Genomic DNA, 18,224 nt, shown 5'->3' on the forward strand with positions numbered 1-18,224 from the left:
CACCTGATTTTAATCTGGAAAAACGATCAAGTAATTTAGAACTTCATTGTTGGAGGTGGCGGCAAGGCATTTTGTAAGGAAATTCTTGCCTATCCTAGCGCCCTCCAAATGTTTTATACTGTAATTCCCATTGTTCCTTGATCACTGGCCATGCTGAATGGGGCACACAAAATTAAGGAAGCATGTTTTCTCCACTAAAGCATTGAATATATCCCAAGCTCTAACTTAATAGGTCCTTAAAATATGTTTTCTAAAATTATTCCTGAGACCCTAAGTTTTCACTGTGTGTCTTTTGTTTTTTGTTTTAACTGGTTCTGCTTTCAGAATCATTCCTATTTTCCTTATTCATCGGCCCAAGAATAATATTCCTTATGCAACAGTGGAAGAAGAACTAATTGGAGAATTTGTGAAATACTCTGTTAGGGATGGGAAAGAAATAAATTTTATGCGAAGAGACTCGGAAGCTGGCCAGAAATGTTGCACATTTCAGCATTGGGTATATGAAAAAACCAGTGGCAGCTTGCTTGTAACGGATATGCAAGGTGAGAACCTTACCTGTTGTGCAGTGGTTAATGGTAAATGTAGTATTATGGCTGGCATTTCCACAAACAGGAGCACAGAGAGGCAGCGCATTCCTTGTTGTACCTGAATTCTCAGCTGATGATTGCTGATCTTCATTTTCATAGAATAAATTCCACCTGCAATATAATGAAAATACTGTTGTAAATCCAGCATTGTAAATATTGTAAATATTACCAAATTAATGAAGCCAACCGAAAGCAAACACACAAAGGTAAGCAACCTTTAGAGATGCCTGCACATTTTGTAAATTTTGTTGTAAATTTAGATTACTGCCTCACAAATTCATCATCTTTTATATCTTTGGTGCCTTTTGTCTGACATTTGAACACCTTAAAGGGGACTCAAGGTTCATAAAAAACTATTGCAGAGGCCTGATTCCCAGTGGGCTGGCAAATAACAGATGGAACAGCCTTTATTTATTTATTTATTTATATTTCAAATTTAGATACTGCCCATCTCACAAAAAGTTCTTTTTAACCTATGTTTTCACAAGCTGTGGAGAAAGGAAGTCATTTTTTGCTAGAGCTATCACTGAAAAAGAAGTTTCCGTGCCTGTTTTTTTTATAATCAGCTGAAAGAAATTAAGCAGTGTTAACAAGACTTAGCACAAGACTCATGAGTGATACTAATAACAACAAAACCACCAGTAGTCAATTGCAAAAGGCAGCTTTACTTGGAACAGCTTCCATCCTGCGATGATCCCTTTAACACCATCAAACAGCAACATCTGCCTATCCCAGGTCCTTGGGAAGGACTCGACAGGTGGATAAAAATGTCAAATCCAGTCTAAACATCTGGCTGACTATGCAACCAACCATAATAATAATGATGATGATGATGATGATGTCTTCAATTTGTATGGCCACCCATCTCACCTAAGTGACTCTTGGTGGCTCACAACCATCAAACAAATTTAATTAGGAAGGAGCTCCAAAATTGCTCTTGAACATTGTAATAAAATGTGAAGTGGAGGAGCCAGAGTTCTTCAGTCATAACCAGCAGTTTGAATTGAATCTAAACTGCAGCCTAGAGTAGATGATGGACCAATGCGCAACTAATGACTCATAGATATCAGATGGGTAGGGAAGGGAGAGATCTTTCTGTATTTGCAAAAGTTATTAAAGTTATTCAATTGTCTTCTAAGATAGCTGGTGTATATAGCAGTTATGGAATATCAGTCCAAATATGAGGTCATCAGTCCAAATTTGCATCAGCTACAAAATCTCTAAGTCATCCTTCCCCAAACTGATGATGTTCAGATACGTTGGACTTCAGTTCCCACAATCCCCAGTATCACAGCCAATGTTGAGGTTGAATTTTTTTCCATAATTTTTATTAAAAAATTTAATTACAGTAATAAAAACAAATACGAACCAAACTCAGAAAAAGAAATAGAAAGAAAGAATAAAAACTGCAAAGAAAGAAAAAGAAGAAAGTAAGATAAAATATGTAATAATAATAATTGCTCTTGTGAGCAACATGGTTACTGTACTGTCATCAACAGAATAACAAAGAAGAACTCTCCTTTGAGTTGAATTTCATTCCCAGTGACCTCAGGGACACGTCCATGACCTTTTCTTGACAATTGTATGGAAACGGGTTACCAGTGCTACGTTCTCAGTCTAGCCTACAGACCTGGAAATCCCATCCAAGTATATCCAGAGCTGACCCTGCTTAGGTTCCCAGCTCAGGCAAGGTCAGCCAAGGGCTCCCACCTGCTGAGACATTTGGCTTCTTTGCCTACCCTTAAGCTGCTGTGTGTAAACCACTTGGAAACCCCTTTCTGAATGTCAGGCTGTTTATTGGACCATAGCCCTGATTAGTGGTTTCCCATTCTTCCTTGCCCTCCTGGACTGGAAAAATAGAAAACACCACAGGTTTACCATTTTTCCTGTCTATAAAGGAAAAGTGGCAGGATTCTGTCAATTTCATTCAAATCCTTAACTGTTTCATCAGTGAACTCCTTAAAAAATAGCTTTTAACTATTCCACTGATGCGCTTGTGAAAAAAAGGGCCGTGGAGGGCAGGGACCGGGAGTTCCTATCCAATGCACAGTAGCCAGTTGGAGTGGAGGTCTTGGTTACAACGGAAGGGCCAAACTGAACAGCATCCCTTGAGCCAACATAGGTCAGAAAACATTCGTTTTGATATGTAGTAGAAAAACACGGGTGGAGACTGCTTTCTTGATGCACTAGGTGTTGAAGATGTCCATGTTCTCTTTGCCTTGAGAAATGGTCGGTGGCCTGTACTGGGGCAAGATGGTCATGCAGATCAGCCCATAGTAACAAAAGCTGTGATAACACCCCAGCCTTCCCAGGTTTCAAGAGATGGAGTTTTGTCAAAATACAGGGAAGTAGATACTACTGTAGTTTAATCTGGTCAAGAAGCATCTGTAAAATCACTTGGACTGCTCCACTCCACGAGGCTTTGGTGGATTTCCATGGGATCCCATCCCATGGCCTGATTGAAATGGCCCACGGAGGCGGATAATCTGATGGCTGCCATCATGTTACCTTTGCATTTGCCTATCCAGGGCTTAATGTTTGCAAATAGAAATAGAAATAGACATCCTTCCTCAAGAAAGTTGGATATTTCCTTTACCTGGACCCACTCAAGTTTGTAACAACATTCGAAATATGATGCTTATTGGCAAAGGAAAGGAATCAATTAGCTGCCTGCTGTGACAAATATTCCCCTCCCACACTGATACTATATTGAACCAATCTAACAAATGCAGCAAGACATTCCTAGATTATGCCCCTGCTAGAAACAGATTGAAAACAGAATCAATTAACATAATGTGCCCTTGTAATAGACCTGCAGGGTGCATTTCAGCTCACCTGTTATTTCACTGTCAACTCCTTGAAATAATGAGGGGATGATGGCCATGGAGATTCTAGCTTTACTCATATTTTAACAGGAAAGTAAACAATCCATGACTGAATCACACAGTTGCCCCCTTCCACTGAACAGTTCTAATTAAGATGGGCTGGAGATAAATTGAGACTAATTTCTAGGCTGCTAGTGACTAGTGCACAAAGCAATCAATGTTCTGTAATCCAAGAGGGGTTGGAAGGCTTCTGGTTAGAGAATGTTGATGTCTATATATTCAGATGTCATTTCCATGTAATAGGCAGCCAATATATCGAGGTGGAAGAGATACAGCATCCACCATTCCATATGCTTTGGCTGTTCCAGGTTTAGGAGACCTGTGAATGAGTCTTCTGTTTACTCTAGCATCATTTATCATCATGATGGAAGTCTATCAAGAGGTTTAAATTTTCCAGTGGTACAGAAATTGTATAGCTCAGGGTTGGATGTTGGGTTCTTCTTGTTCTCTGAGCTTGGTTGTTTTCTTACACATATTTCTTGCAAACAAATCCAGAGCACATGCTATCTAGCGACCAACACCCAGAGAAACAGATAAAGAATTAGGAAAGAATCAATGCCGTGATCAAAGAATCATCAAGGAAAAAAACACCACATCCCAACTGAGACTAAACAACCAGTAAACTCCTTTCTCCCATGCACTGATGATGCTACCTAGCCTGGTAATGAAATGTCTTCAGGAAAACAACCAAGCTCAAAAAATACCAAGAACCTAACAGGTTTAAATGTTTGTGCTGATTATTTATTCATTAAAAATGAAGTCCTGCCCCTCCAAACAAAGCTTCCCCAGGGTAGCTTGCAAATAGCAATCAATCAATCATGCTGCAATGCTATACATGCTTACGAGGAAATAAGTCCATTTTAAGTTCTGTGAAGCCTACTTTAGGAAAGTTTCCCAGAGTGGTGGCAGACATCATTTAATATAACACATTAAATTCAAGATGCTCCTTTGCTAATTCACTCCTTAGTTATTATGAAACAAGCTATACAGATTTCTGTACTTCGTAGGTGGGCCATGGAACCAAACCTGCCTCACTGAGTTTTTCCTTCTGCTTGCCCGTTTCTTGCTTCTCCCCCTTGCATCTCTTGTTTGCAGCCTCTCACCCTGCCATTTCTTCCATTATTCTAGTTTAGAGGCTTATCTTTATAACTTAGCAGTGGCACACTGGGACTATGAGATGGCTATGCTTTTGAAGTGTTCATTGTTCACCATTTCAGTATTTTCTTGTCCTAAGCTACTTTGAACGCATATTGGAAAACTGGCATATGCATCAAAATGAAGGCAATAATGGTGGTAGTTATCATAAATGTTGGGCAAAAGTAATAGTAGGTAAGTCAAGCTGCTGCTTAGATCTCAGAAGCAACAAAGGTTGCATGCCAGAGCTGTAGGGAGAAGCATCAACACTGTATGGAAGCCAGGTTCAACAGCAGCTCCAGATAGCAGGACCTTAAATAAGAGATATCGAGTAAGTGAAATATAACAGTAGCCTTCAAATAAGCATGGATTCACTCTCAAAAGTTATAAATAAGAATGAAAGGAAACATTTGCTGTACCCAGCCATCACAAATCATAAGGCATCTCCGTAAAAACCAGGACAGGACATGTGGAGCAAGGAACGTGTACATTGGTCTGCAAAACCATAACATATATGGCTCCTGATGTTGATTTTTCCCAAGTAATGCATCCTTCATGCTTTTTTTTTAAGCAAAGCACTAAACTGAGAGCAAGGGATGCTGTTAAGAACAAAGCAAAATGAATTGCTTGCCCTGGAGGAATTAAATATTTGTGACAACCAATATATATAAAAAGTGATGGATAACATCTGTGATCAGTAGCAAAACCACTAAAAATGACATTGATGTATTAAATATTTCTATACATGATCTACTCTGTGGTAATGCTGGCTTGCTGTTTTGTTTTCTAGGTGTAGGAATGAAACTAACTGATGTTGGCATAGCAACACTGGCGAAAGGGTGAGTGAAAAAAGCATTATTTCTCCCAGGCCTGCTTTGTGAGTTGGGCATCAGTCTTATGATGGTGCAAACTTAGTAAGAAAGGTCACAGCACAAAACATCTATTTTATATCACAGCTCTTAAAAAGCAAGCAAAATCTCAGTCAGCTTTTCCTGTTAACTACCAGCGGATAAAATGTTAATGGAATGGACACTGAAGGTTAAATCCTTTGGAAGGGGTAGTGATACGCACATCACAAAGAGAGTGTATATTTGTCATATAGGTTCATGTCTCAGTTAATTGAAATGATAAGTAACTTAATTGGTATGCTTCCTAGGAAGACAATCAAAAAGAGAAGCCATTTTATTGTTTTACTCAAGTTATAATTCAAAGGTTTATTCAAAGATGCTTAGAAGCATGCAAAAATCAAGATCATATATATAATTTGAGGCCCAGCACAGACACTGTAGGATTCATGCACAAACCCTTGGTCTGTTTCGTAAGCTATAATGGGCTGAATTTAGAAAACAATCTAAGCCTAACCCACAAAAACACTTTTTGAATTGTTTGAAAATAAGTCAGTATCTTGCTGATAATCAGATTATGGGTTTCTTACATGTTTAGCACTTGATCAATTTAGATCTAAATTGTGACTAGCCTTAATATCATTGCAGACCTGAATATGCACCATGGAAGGGGATGGAATAATTCCACAATAAGATGTGGAGAAATGTATTAAACATTCAGTTTTGTTTTGTAAACCACCCAGAGTCGTTCAACGAGATGGGTGGTGACAAATTTGATATATAAATAAAATAAAAAAATTAACCTTAGTTTCTGAACTCTTAACTTATTATAAGTTATATTTTTGTGATACAATTGTACACTCTTACAGAGTGAACAATGTCTCACTCCTATACTGTTTAAATTTTTTAAATTAATTGATAAATGACAATTGTATGAAAATCAGAATTTTTTTAAAATATGGGTATTAAAACAAGCTTGTTGATATATTTTGATAAACAGCCAGAAATTTTCATAGGAAAATTTAGCTGATTTTTTTCCCTCTGATTGTAAAGATTGCTTTTGTGTACTGCTAAACAATTCCACCAACTATTTTATCAACTACAGGCACAAAACTTTCATCAAGGTCTGTGCTTCTACTATATACTTCTGAAAGGCTGTTTAGATTCAGTAACAGCCTTACAAACTCTAATAAGGAAATAGGGAAGATATAAAGGACAAAACTAATTTTGGGACTTAAGAGATAAGAATATTGTTTGAAACCATCTGTAAATGGCAATGAATATTGTCTTTCAGACAGCTAGGAGGAAGAACCAAAGGATATCCTAGGGAAGACAAGGAATTGATCACTGCTGGAAGGAAACTGAAACAATAATATAAGGCAGCCCACCAAAATTACACCTTGGGACTGTAATTTCAAATTGCCCAGAATAACTTATTATGCAAAATAGCAAAAAATCCTGAGGGCAGTATGGAACCAAAAGTAGAGGTGGGTGGACAGCCTTTCTGAAGGCTGTGCTGAAATGCTACTCACCTGAGCAGGTAGATCCACCTGAACAAATACCAGCATGAGATGCACTTACTGCTATCTCGTTTAGATTGCCTCTGCAGTCACCTCATTTTCATCCAGCTGAGATAAACAATGGCAAGGCCTAACAGATTTTATATACCTTGAGATGGCCCTTGAATACTGTTAGAGTAAGACAGAAAACATTGCTTTGCTCCTGGTACAGCTAAGGATGACTTAAACCTCTTTCACTCTTGGGTGGAGATGAGGTGAAGGCAATGCCATGGGAACATGGCAAAGTCGATGTTGCTAAAGCATAATTAGCAATGGCTGTGGTTAAGCACATGTGGAAAAATGTCCTAAGGAACCTCAATTGGATGAGGATATCTGCGGAAGTGTATTAGTATTAGTAGTATTAGTAATTCTATTTAGTATCTAAGCACAGTACAAGGCCTAGTTTTTCCCCACAATAGCAATCCCAATCCTGTGGAATAAGTTGATTGAGAGAGAGTGACTCATCCAAAGTCATTCAATAAGTTTCCATGGCTGAGGGTAGAGGTTAGTTTGATATCTTCACCAAACTGGATTTTGGGCTGAAAGATAAGAACTGGCCCCAAATCTCCAGGAAGCTTCTGTGGCTGAAAATCTGTATCTCCCTATTCCTAGTCCATCACCTTAACCACAGCAGCACTGACAAATCACCAGTGTTCTTGATGGAATTCCGAAAGCCACAATGAGAGGGCGAAACAGATGACAACAGACCTGGTACCCACAGAATGTAATTTTTCACCATGGATATCTAGAACTGCCTTAGATCATTTCAACACTAGTGACTTAAAGTGTCTTTAGAGTACCATCAATCAATGAATCAATCATCAAAGAAATGATATAAATCCTCAAGGGAGGCCTTAAACTATGCAAATCATATAATATTGCTTCAACGTACGCAACATAAGCAGGAGGCTTTTGTATCAGGCAAATAGCATACACTATCATTCCTCAACTTGGTGTTCTATACACATGCTGGACTGCCAGAATTTCTAGCCACCAAAGCCAATGCCAGTGATGGTTGGTAATTATGGGATATGTAATTCCATCCAATTGAAGGCACAAGACTGAGGAAAGGTAGTATAAAGATAGGAGATAAGATACTTGCCTCTCCTTTACCCTCTTGGGTGGCTCTGGCCTATTCCTAGCCAAGGATCAGATGCTGTAATATATCTGAGAAATATAGAATGAATATATATATGTACACATACACACACACACACAGAATATCTTACCATAACTCATCATTCAGACATACAGAGAGCATTATGAATAATGCATGAATATTTATTTTCCTTTCTCTGACAATATACATTTCCAGTAAACATACCATACATGTTATACACAATTACTCTAATTAATATTCTGCATATCGTTCCCAGCAGTAGCTAGAGGCCATTAATCTCTTCTTAAAGCAAACAGGAGTATTCTGGGAATATAGAAGGTGACTGTAGAAAAATATCTTCTGGTAGTTCATTTTTTTTCTCTCAGTAATATATATTTTCTCACTGTGATGCATTTGCAAAATAAAAGGAAGAAAGTAACAGCAGAATCTTCTTAATTACAGCAGAAGAATTCACCCTGACCTTTAAATAAGTTTGCAAAAAAGCTTGCTCATAGTACTGAATCTTGCTTAAAACAAGAAAGACCCTTGTTTTTCCTTGGGGTAGCTATGAGGAGTAAGCAAAAGGCCACTTCCATTTTAGAATAATCCCTGGTTAATGTTAAATTTGGGGCAGTCTTAGCTATAGTTTGTTGAAGCAAATTTTTAAACTTTGGGTGGGTTGCCTTGTTTGAATGAAACGGAGGTTTGGTAAGCTGCAGTTTATCAACTCTGATGACACCACAAGCTGCAGTTAATCAGAAACATGAGTGAAGAACGCTGCATCTCCCAGTGGGATTGGGAAAGGAGATGCATGGGCCAGAGGACTCTCCCAGACAGGGCAGTGTATCTATAATAGTGGAGCAAGTGACCACACACACACAAACACAAACATTCTCATTCCATCACTAGATCCATCTGGTGGTGCCAGGCCTCAGGTCTTCTGGCTCCAGTCATGCAGTTTGGCCTGACTAACACAGTCCAATTATTACATTTAAATAAACTTCTCTTCAGTTGCCTGAATCAACCATCATGTGGCTTGTTTCCATCGCCTTAGCATGTTGTGTGAACAAGGCCATTAGGGTCTGTTAGCCATGATTTAGCTTGAGACCCAAGCATGGGCATTATTTCAGCAAGCAGCAGCAGCCTGGAACCACAAGGTTTTAAATCTCAACTCTTGGGTTTCCCTTAAGGATCATCTTCAAGCCATGAGAAAGGCCTGCAAAATTCTTGCCTCCTTATGAAGAAACCTGATTTCTGATGATAGCTGGGTGAAGCTCAGCTCTCTTCTCAAAACTAGAGGAAGGACTATTTTAGGTGGACTCCTTCAGTTCACAAAATCCATATTTAGCAGAGCATATACGTGTGGGCTCTCATCCTAGTCAGCAAGTTCAAGGATGCCTCTGTTGAGGAAGCAGGGTCAGTCAGCCCCATAAGGTAGACTAAGAAACCAATGTCAGATAGATCAGGATTACCTTTATTGTAACAGTGATAGTAACAGAATCTTGCAGGTCCAAATGTGCTTCCCTCCTCCCCAGTTTATCTTAGTTTCTTGGAGCAGTCTGAAGCTCAGCTTGTCTGATCATTGCCTTGATAGTGGTTCTTCCTCATGTTCTACAAGGCCAACCCCTATGCCCCCTGCAGGATCCCCCATTCCCTGTCACATTCCCAGAAACAATTGTTGCTCAGTGAGCTCCAGATCTGAGTTTGAAGTACAGACCTCCAGAGGGACACATATTTGAATCTAGAATTCTTTGGGGATAAAATGTAAAGATACTCTACTAGACCAGGCCTCATCCTCGAGGATGGAGATAGAGGAGCATGGGTGGGGTAGTAATGCTGGAGACAGATAGCCCGTGATGTGCCTCTCTGATGCTTTGGTTGTGTGCAGGGAAGTGGGTAGCCATACTTTCATGTTCTGAGAGCACTCTCTCCTATGCCTTGGCATGGTTTGTTTAGTTCATGATCCTATGTGGTGGTGTGGCACATGCATGCAAAAAGGGAGGCTTTGCATCATGATGGCACAACACTTCTGAGTTTATTAATAAGTTTAAGTATGGGGTGCAAATGGAGTTTAAGTGTGTTTTCTTTTGTGTGTTGTGGTTATCAAGCAGTGGTTGCTAACTGCATAAAAGGATTTGGACTTTTTGAAATGTCTAGAGTACTGATGAGGAACCAATGACCCTCTGGATATCGCTGACCTAAAATCAAGCAATCATAGACAACGTTGCTAATGGTGAGGTATCTTAGGTTTTGTAGTTAACAAATTTAGAAGGCTACAGGTTCCCTGCCTTAGAGGATCAAGGCATTTGAGGTGATGAATTGGTAGCATTGTAGGTATCTTTTCCACACAGTGTCCTTGTTATGAAGAAAGGTGTGCTTGGAGCAGGTTCCCATTAACAATTCATTGACTATCTCCATGTACTGACTGCCAGCTGGTAATTTCTTGTTGGTAATTGTTGAATGCAATTGTTTTTAGGCCATTTATGTATAATATAAATGGAAATGCCTCATTCAAATTTTAGCTTTTGAGCTAAAATGGAATTAGTACAGGAGTGTTTCCTGATCTGTGGACTTCGGCTTCCAGAATTCCATAGCATGGCCAGTTCTGAGGATCCTGGGAGTTAAAGTCCATACAACTGGAAATGTTCAAGGTTGATAAACAGTGAATTAGAGCATCCTTTCTCTTTACAGCAGGGTTTCTCAACCTTGTCCATTTTAAGACGTGTGGACTTCAACTCCCAGAATTCTCCAGCCAGCATATGCATATGTATATGCATATGCATATGCTGGCTGGGGAATTCTGGGAGTTGAAGTCCACATGTCTTAAAGTAGACAAGGTTGAGAAACCCTGCTTTACAGCAAGAAAAGATTAACAGCTTGCCGTATAGAAGTTTCCTTCCATTCAGTAGAGGGCATACTTTCTCTCCTTTTCAACAAAAAGTAGTATTCACCTTCTAAAACACTGAGCACCAATGTTGGGAAATCAACTTTTATTAACCAGATAGCTAATGGAGTTCACTCTGCTAAGTTGAAACAGATAGATTCTTGCAGGGGTCAACTGAAAATAGGCCAGATGTGGAAGTATACAGGAAACAGGTCACTTCCAAATAGCCCATGTAGATTACTGTATCTAACTCACTGCTCAGTGCAGAAATCTAACTGGAAGCACCTTGATTGATAGATGTCCAACACATCAAGGGAAAGGAAGCCTACCATCTCTCTGCAGAATTGGTTCCAGGGTTGAATTATTACTGTTTGGAAGGTTTTTCTTAATATTCATTGAGAATCTGCTTTCCTGTAATCTAAGATGGTTATTCTTTATCTTGTGTTCTGGAATGAGTCCTCTAATGTTAACCTGTGACATTGTTTTGGGTATTTGGGCAATGCTACCGTATCCCCACTCAGGTTTATTTTCTCAAGGCTAGAGATACCCAGTCTCCTTGGTCTCTCCTCATTAGAGTTTCCAGTCCCCTAATCATCCTCATTGTCCTGCTTTGCATTTGTTCCAGTTTCTAAGAGTCCTTCTTAAAGTTTGGATACAGTGTTTAAGGTAGGGTCTGACCAATCCAGAATAAAGTAGTGGTATTGCAATCTATGATTTGGAAACTAGACTGCTGTGGATACAACCATATGTACATCCATGAATGTCCATTGTGTTAGTCTATTTTGTGTTAAACAACTGTATGTACAAGAGAGCCAGTTTGGTGTAGTGGTTAAGGCATCAGCCTAGAAACCAGGAGACTGAGTTCTAGTCCCACCTTAGGCATGAAGCTAGTTGGGTGACCTTGGGCCAGTCCCTCTCACTCAGCCCTAGGAAGGAGGCAAGGGCAAACCACTTCTGAAAAACCTTGCCAAGAAAACTGCAAGGACTAGTCCAGGCAGTTGCCAGGAGTCAACACTGACTTGAAGGCACCAAAAAAACCAACAAAAAAACCAACCTTGTATGTACAGCACTGAGGAGTAAGAAACAGTAAAGAAAAGGCCATCGCCACAATTTATTATGCTTCTTCATAACTTTCTATCCTTGCAAACTATCCTTGCTCAACCATCTCCATAGATGACCAACCACTTCATACACTGCCTTTTGTTCTTTAAAATTCTCATCTCTCTCTTTTCCAAAATTTCATCAACTCTTTCTTTCTTCCCCTTCATCTTAACCCCATTCATTCTCTCCAAACTACCTTAACCTACTTCTTTTATATGGAAAGAAATGAAGTATCAGTCATTTTGGTATTCATTCCACATTCATCCATCCATCCATCCATCCATCCATCCATCCATCCATCCATCCATCCATCTTCTATTCATTCTTGACCCTACATCTTCCTGTTTTACTACACATGCTTCAAAATATCCCATTCCCACTGTACTCTTGACATACCCAACTCATGTTTCCCTTAAAAAGGTGAGCAGAAGCATGCTTTTTGAGCAAAGGCTCATTCCTCACAACTGCTGTTAGTATGTGTTACGAACCTTAGTGGTACCCATGTCATAGGCAGTAATCCCTGCTAATCACATGAACGATGCCAGCCAGTTTTAGCACACTACAGTCAGTAGTGTAAGCAAATTTCAATTTCATCCAATGCATACTTATGCTGTTCACTGAAACCTAGGACCTCTGATCTAGAAACTATCTTGCAAGCCAACACACTGTTGCCTGCATCCCACCAACTAGGACAGTGTTTCTCAACCTTGGCTACTTTACATTGGGTGGACTTCAACTCTCAGAATTCTGGCTGGGGAATTCTGTGAGTTGAAGTCTACCCAGCTTAAAGTTGTCAAGGTTGAGAAACATTGATCTAGGAGGTCTGTGCTCACAACCAGCATGGAGCCTAAAACCACCCTTACCTTTTTAGCAGCGTCCTCACGTAGCCAACTCCCATTCAGGTAACGCTCATTCCAAGGGCTTTTCACAGATACCCTTATCTACCAAGTCAGGGTAGATATTATTTCTCTTTTTCTTAAGTGAAAAACTTGGCATGAGTTTTGATTACATTTCTTTCTGTTGTTTTCAGCTCATTTCCTTGAGCTATCAAGGTTATTTTGAATGTTGTTTCGTTTGATAAAGACTCCCCGCATGGTCTAGGTTTGTAATGGTAGCAAGAGTGTCATTGTTTACCTTATGTACGTGGGTGTGCAAGAAATCTGCAGAGGGCGCAGATGCTTTACTAAGAAGGAATGTTTGAAAAACATTAGGATATGTATAATCCATTGCAATTCTGAGAAGGAATTACATGTTTCCTCCCAGCCTGGCATGTGAATATTTCTAATTAGTCTTTCACTAGGTGGAATGACTGATATTCAAAAGCAATGCGACTTGAAACATTTTATTGCTTTTTTTTTTTTTCTCATGTTGAAATTTTGAAAGATTGGTGCCAGGTTGCGGGGGCATGCTTGTGTATTTTCAAATACTTCACCACTGACACCCCCCCCTTGGAGAGCTGTCTTCAGCAGAGATTGTTCAAAATGACAGCAGTCTTTTTAATAGGAGATTTGTCTTGGAAAAAGCCGTCAGCATTTTGATTGAAACAAGAGAGGCAGAACTGAGGGGGAAAAAACAGTTTCTTGCAGCTGTTAACATCACACCATCTTTGTGGCGTTCGTTTTCCTCAGATTTCTGTATGGCATCATCTGCTTTTGTCAGAGCGTTAGGAATGTCTCTGGCAGAAGAAAGATGGAGAGAAAAAGAGGGAATGCTAAAGGGAAAAGTAAATGCAATTATGACATTTCAAGGGTAGTAGAAGGGGTTTCCTACCACTGTCTCCTTTCCAAACAATCATACAGTATTTCCCACCCCTCACCCACCCCCCCATTCCTGGAGTGTGTGTGAAAAAGGAAAAGAAAAGCCAACAGAAAAATATTTCCTATTTTCAGCATGATTGAGCTTCAGCTAGGAAAAATATGAGCGGCCATACTTCCTCTTCACAATCCCTAGATGAGTTTTGCAACAGATATCAAAATGCTTGTACTGTATAAAGACTTCTTTTGGAGAAGGGAAATGTTTGAATGAAGGATTAACCCAGTTAAAAATGATAGGCTGCTGTTAGTTATAAGTAAGCTGTTTGGTGTGGCTTGGAGGAACAATACTTAACTCTGGAATTTTACACCAATACAGGGAAAAGTTACTTCCAGAAGATAGGTGTTGCATTTTAAAGACTGGCATATTTTCAATATATACATTTTTAGGAAGTACAGACCAACTTAGAACAAGAAGCATATGTAAACTCATCCATGGAAGGAGGAGGAATTTGAGTAGTGAGATAAGAAGGAAATGAAAACTAAACCTCATTACACCCCCGCCACACACACACACACACACACACAATAGACACATAGAGGCCCACCTTATTAGCAAAGATTGGTTCCTCATTTTATAACCAGATTTTAGTCACATCATCGTTTACTATATAGATGATGATAAAATAGGAAACAACTGCCTTTGGTTAGTGACTTTGCATTTTGTTAAATATATTGCTGGTTTTTTCTTTTACTCCAGCACCAACAGACAACTTTCATGATATTTACACTGACAACACACCATTTTCCTGAGGACGGAGTTGGTGGCATTCAGTCTAACTGGGTTAATACCAGCAGTGGCTACATTATATGGGTGGATACAGAGAACACACATTTTTCTCAAATCAGTTTAGGAAGATTAAGCATTTTAGTGGAATTTATAAAAAAGATGAATGAAGCCAGAGAAATTAAATTTACTTCTTCTCTTTCATTTTTCAGGTACAAAGGCTTCAAAGGCAATTGCTCCATCTCATTTATTGATCAATTCAAGGTTCTCCATCAGTGCAACAAATATTGTGAGATGTTGGGACTGAAACCCCTTCAAAGCAGTGGTCTGAAACAGAAGAAGCCTGCAGTCTCCAGAATCAAGGCACAATCAAATTCAAGTATTGCAAAGAAAATGTTGGTCAGTGCGCAGGCTACCAAGAAAACATAGGATCATCATTTTTTCCTGAAAGAAATATTTATAACTTTTATCTTTGCAGCAGGACATCTTTGGAAATGTATATTGATTTTGTTGTGGTTTTTTCTGGATTGCAATGTGCCAGCAATGACCCTTCCTCCAAGCAACCTTTGTAGCTCTAATCAAGCATATGTGTGGATTGCATAAATAGACCAGAGAAGGCTTACACCACCTCTCCTTTGGTGGTGGTGCCAAACTTGGGGAAATTTGAATTTAATGGATCCCTTCCATGTAAGTCAGCTGCTACAAACCCACAGAAATATATGTAGGGTGTTTCAAAACACTTGTGATGAATATATTCCACGTTTTTCTTCTTGCTGCATCTTCACTCCAAAAACAGCTACTCCTTCTTCTAGATGTTTCTGAATGTTTGCCTCATGGATTAACATTTAAAAAATGGCAGAAACAACATATAGAAGAGAAATACAACTCTGGAGTTTACATGCATTTTGTTTTATTTTGCACTATTTGGAATTGAGAGCTATGTCAAATATATGATAATTGTATTTGTGAAACACAGAGTGGTAATCTTCAGGTGATCTGAGAGCTGCGTGGAACTTTTGACCACCATAATGTTATTTCATAGAATCCTAGAGTTGGCAGTGCCTCAGTTGGCAGCTAGTTTGACCCTCTGCTCAGTGCAGAATCTGTCATTTGTAACCTCATATCCCTCACTTTACCTGATATAAGTCCTGGGGCCTGCAGATACTGCCACTAACTTTAGTGTAGCATAGTAAGTCTTAGTAGATCCAGACACTCAGTGGTTCCTGTCTCATTGCTGGCAAGTATGTACTGTAAATGAGGAAAAGAGGAGAGGAACAACAGGTGTAGAAACAGCTGTACAGAAGAAGGTATGTTTGCATATAGTACGTGATACAGAATTTGCAATATGACTGAGATGTGATAACTAGAAATCCCATTAGATCCGATGGAAGTTCCATTCAGTCTGGTATCCTGTTTTGTACCATGAACCAGAAGCTTCTAAGAAGTTGACAAGCAGCATATGAAAACAACATCCTCCCTGCCTTGCTAAACATGCTGTTAAACATGGAGTTTCCATCAATATATTTCAGGAAGAGAAGGAGATTCCCAGTTCAAAGCAAATTGTATGTCATTATGCTGACATATGTCAGTGTAGAAATCTGGCATCATGTTGTCTCTCTTCAGTTTGTAACACATTGATCTCAAAAGAAACTAAATCATTTTATTATACCTGTTAGATCTATCTTAGATCTCCGTCATCTCTGGTTTTCTTTCCTAATGGTTTATGCAGTAATACTTCCTACTGTTACTCATGTTCCTAATTAAATTCTTTCCCCCCAATTAATTACAATGATTTCACTTTACATGATGCAAGACTGTACCAGTCTTTTCTGTTTCCTGTAATGGCCTTTAATTCATTGTCAGTCATTTTGATATTTAAAGCAGTTGCTCCTGGTAAAGGAAATGTTAACCTTGAAAGCATTCAGTCAGCGTATTGATTACAGCTTCATAAAAGTATTAAGTAAGACATTAAGTAAGTATTATATTTTTTGTATGTAGAGTAATAACCCTATATTAATTGAGTATAAACAATTATTGTTAGAGCATACTAAATCAGCTATTCAGAAGTGTAGAGATGCACAGAATAAGAAACATGTGTGCAGTACATGAATGCCATTTGAACATCTGTATGTCCCATTTCTGCAGGTTTAAAATTATAATTATTTCAACATTAAACACATATGTACGTGATCAGGACAAAATGGATGAGTTCAACTAATAGTTGAATATAATGGTGCTCCAAAAGCAACATTGATTCATAGGATGTAGTCTTGTGCTGTCTGCAGCACATATTAGTTTTATACTGGATGGCTGATTGGTTTCTGTAGATGCTCACACTCTTTTGAATCAACAGGAAGACAACAACAGTGGTCATTGTATGCTTCGATGAACACAAAAAGATTGATACTAGAGGGTTGGAAAAATACACGTTCTCCATAATTATACAATGGCTCAGTGTTTCTCAGTCTCAACAACTTTAAAATGTGTGGACTTCACACTGGCTGGAGAATTCTGGGAACTGAAGTCCCCACATCTTAACATTGCTGAGATTGAAAAAGATTGCAACGGCCCAGGGCTTCTGTAAGTGGAGGTCAAAAAAGTTAAGATGGCATCTATGACTGGCCAATTAAAACTCTCGCCTTTTTTACATGCAGCACACATAAAAAAGGGGCAGAGCTTCAACCGGACACATGTGACTGCCATCTTCATTCTTTTGATTCCCTCCGATGGATTCCCCAGCAATGGCCTGAAGAATTCCCTTCTGCTTCTATACCTGAACAAATACTTTATGACCAGCAGTCTGACTGGAAGACTTTTTAGAAATCTGGACTGCATTTACTAAGTTATATGTTTAATTACCTATTTATTTTTCTACTGTTAAGGAAAATATTTAAATGTTGATAATGTCATTATACAACAATACAAAGTATATATATGTAAGGCTAGATTTTATTAATATATGACATGTTTGTTTTTGTGGGCTTTTTCCTCCTTTTCTTTTTGCATATCTAAGTAAGTCACAATATACAATGAGCCTGAGGATAGTAATTATGAATGATTTGAAAGATACAAGAAAATAATTAGCTAGTCACTAAACCGACTGATCTCCAATCCAAGTCAGTCTAAGCAATTCAAACCCTTTTAGAAAATTTGTATGATGGTACTTTGCATATCATTTGCTATATAATTTCCAATACATTGTTGATCTTGCATCAGATACTTAATCTGTTGTGCCATTTAATGAATGGTTGATGTACATGAACCAGACCCCATAATTGCTATTCACACTAAGACAAAGCTCTCCACAATATCTAAAACATCCCTTAAAATATAGTAGTTTTCTTGAGGCAAGCTTGATGTCTGATGGCCACATGTCTGTGTCCATGTAGTTTTCCTGCCAACATATAAAAGTTATTAATTATTCCCTTCTTGTTGGATTTTTATTTTTATTTTATTTTGCAGTCTAGACTACAATCCTGAGACTTCCTGATTGTCTCCCATTTGTCCAACTCTGTGTTGCTTTATTTCAAAATCCGCCAGAGTTCCACTCAATGTTGCTTCCTGTTCCCCACAATAAACTAAATGACACATT

The 18,224-nt window shown here is 38.8% G+C and overlaps 1 protein-coding gene across 1 annotated transcript in view; it reads left to right on the top strand.

Moving 5' to 3' along the window:
• Window positions 1–18,112, top strand: part of ALPK2 (alpha kinase 2) — an 80,481-nt gene extending 62,369 nt beyond the window's left edge. Inside the window, exons 11-13 of the mRNA XM_088152832.1 lie at window positions 325–542; window positions 5,397–5,445; window positions 14,845–18,112. Coding sequence (XP_088008958.1) covers window positions 325–542; window positions 5,397–5,445; window positions 14,845–15,061 — 484 coding nt within the window. The 3' untranslated portion in view covers window positions 15,062–18,112. The remainder of the gene's footprint in view (window positions 1–324; window positions 543–5,396; window positions 5,446–14,844) is intronic.
• Window positions 18,113–18,224: the final 112 nt, after the last annotated feature.

The sequence above is a fragment of the Python bivittatus genome, unplaced genomic scaffold (genome assembly GCF_059951505.1).
Source record: "Python bivittatus isolate LINGU-HERP-01145 unplaced genomic scaffold, Pbiv_v1 ctg000570_np1212, whole genome shotgun sequence".
Taxonomy (NCBI): Eukaryota; Metazoa; Chordata; class Lepidosauria; order Squamata; family Pythonidae; genus Python; species Python bivittatus.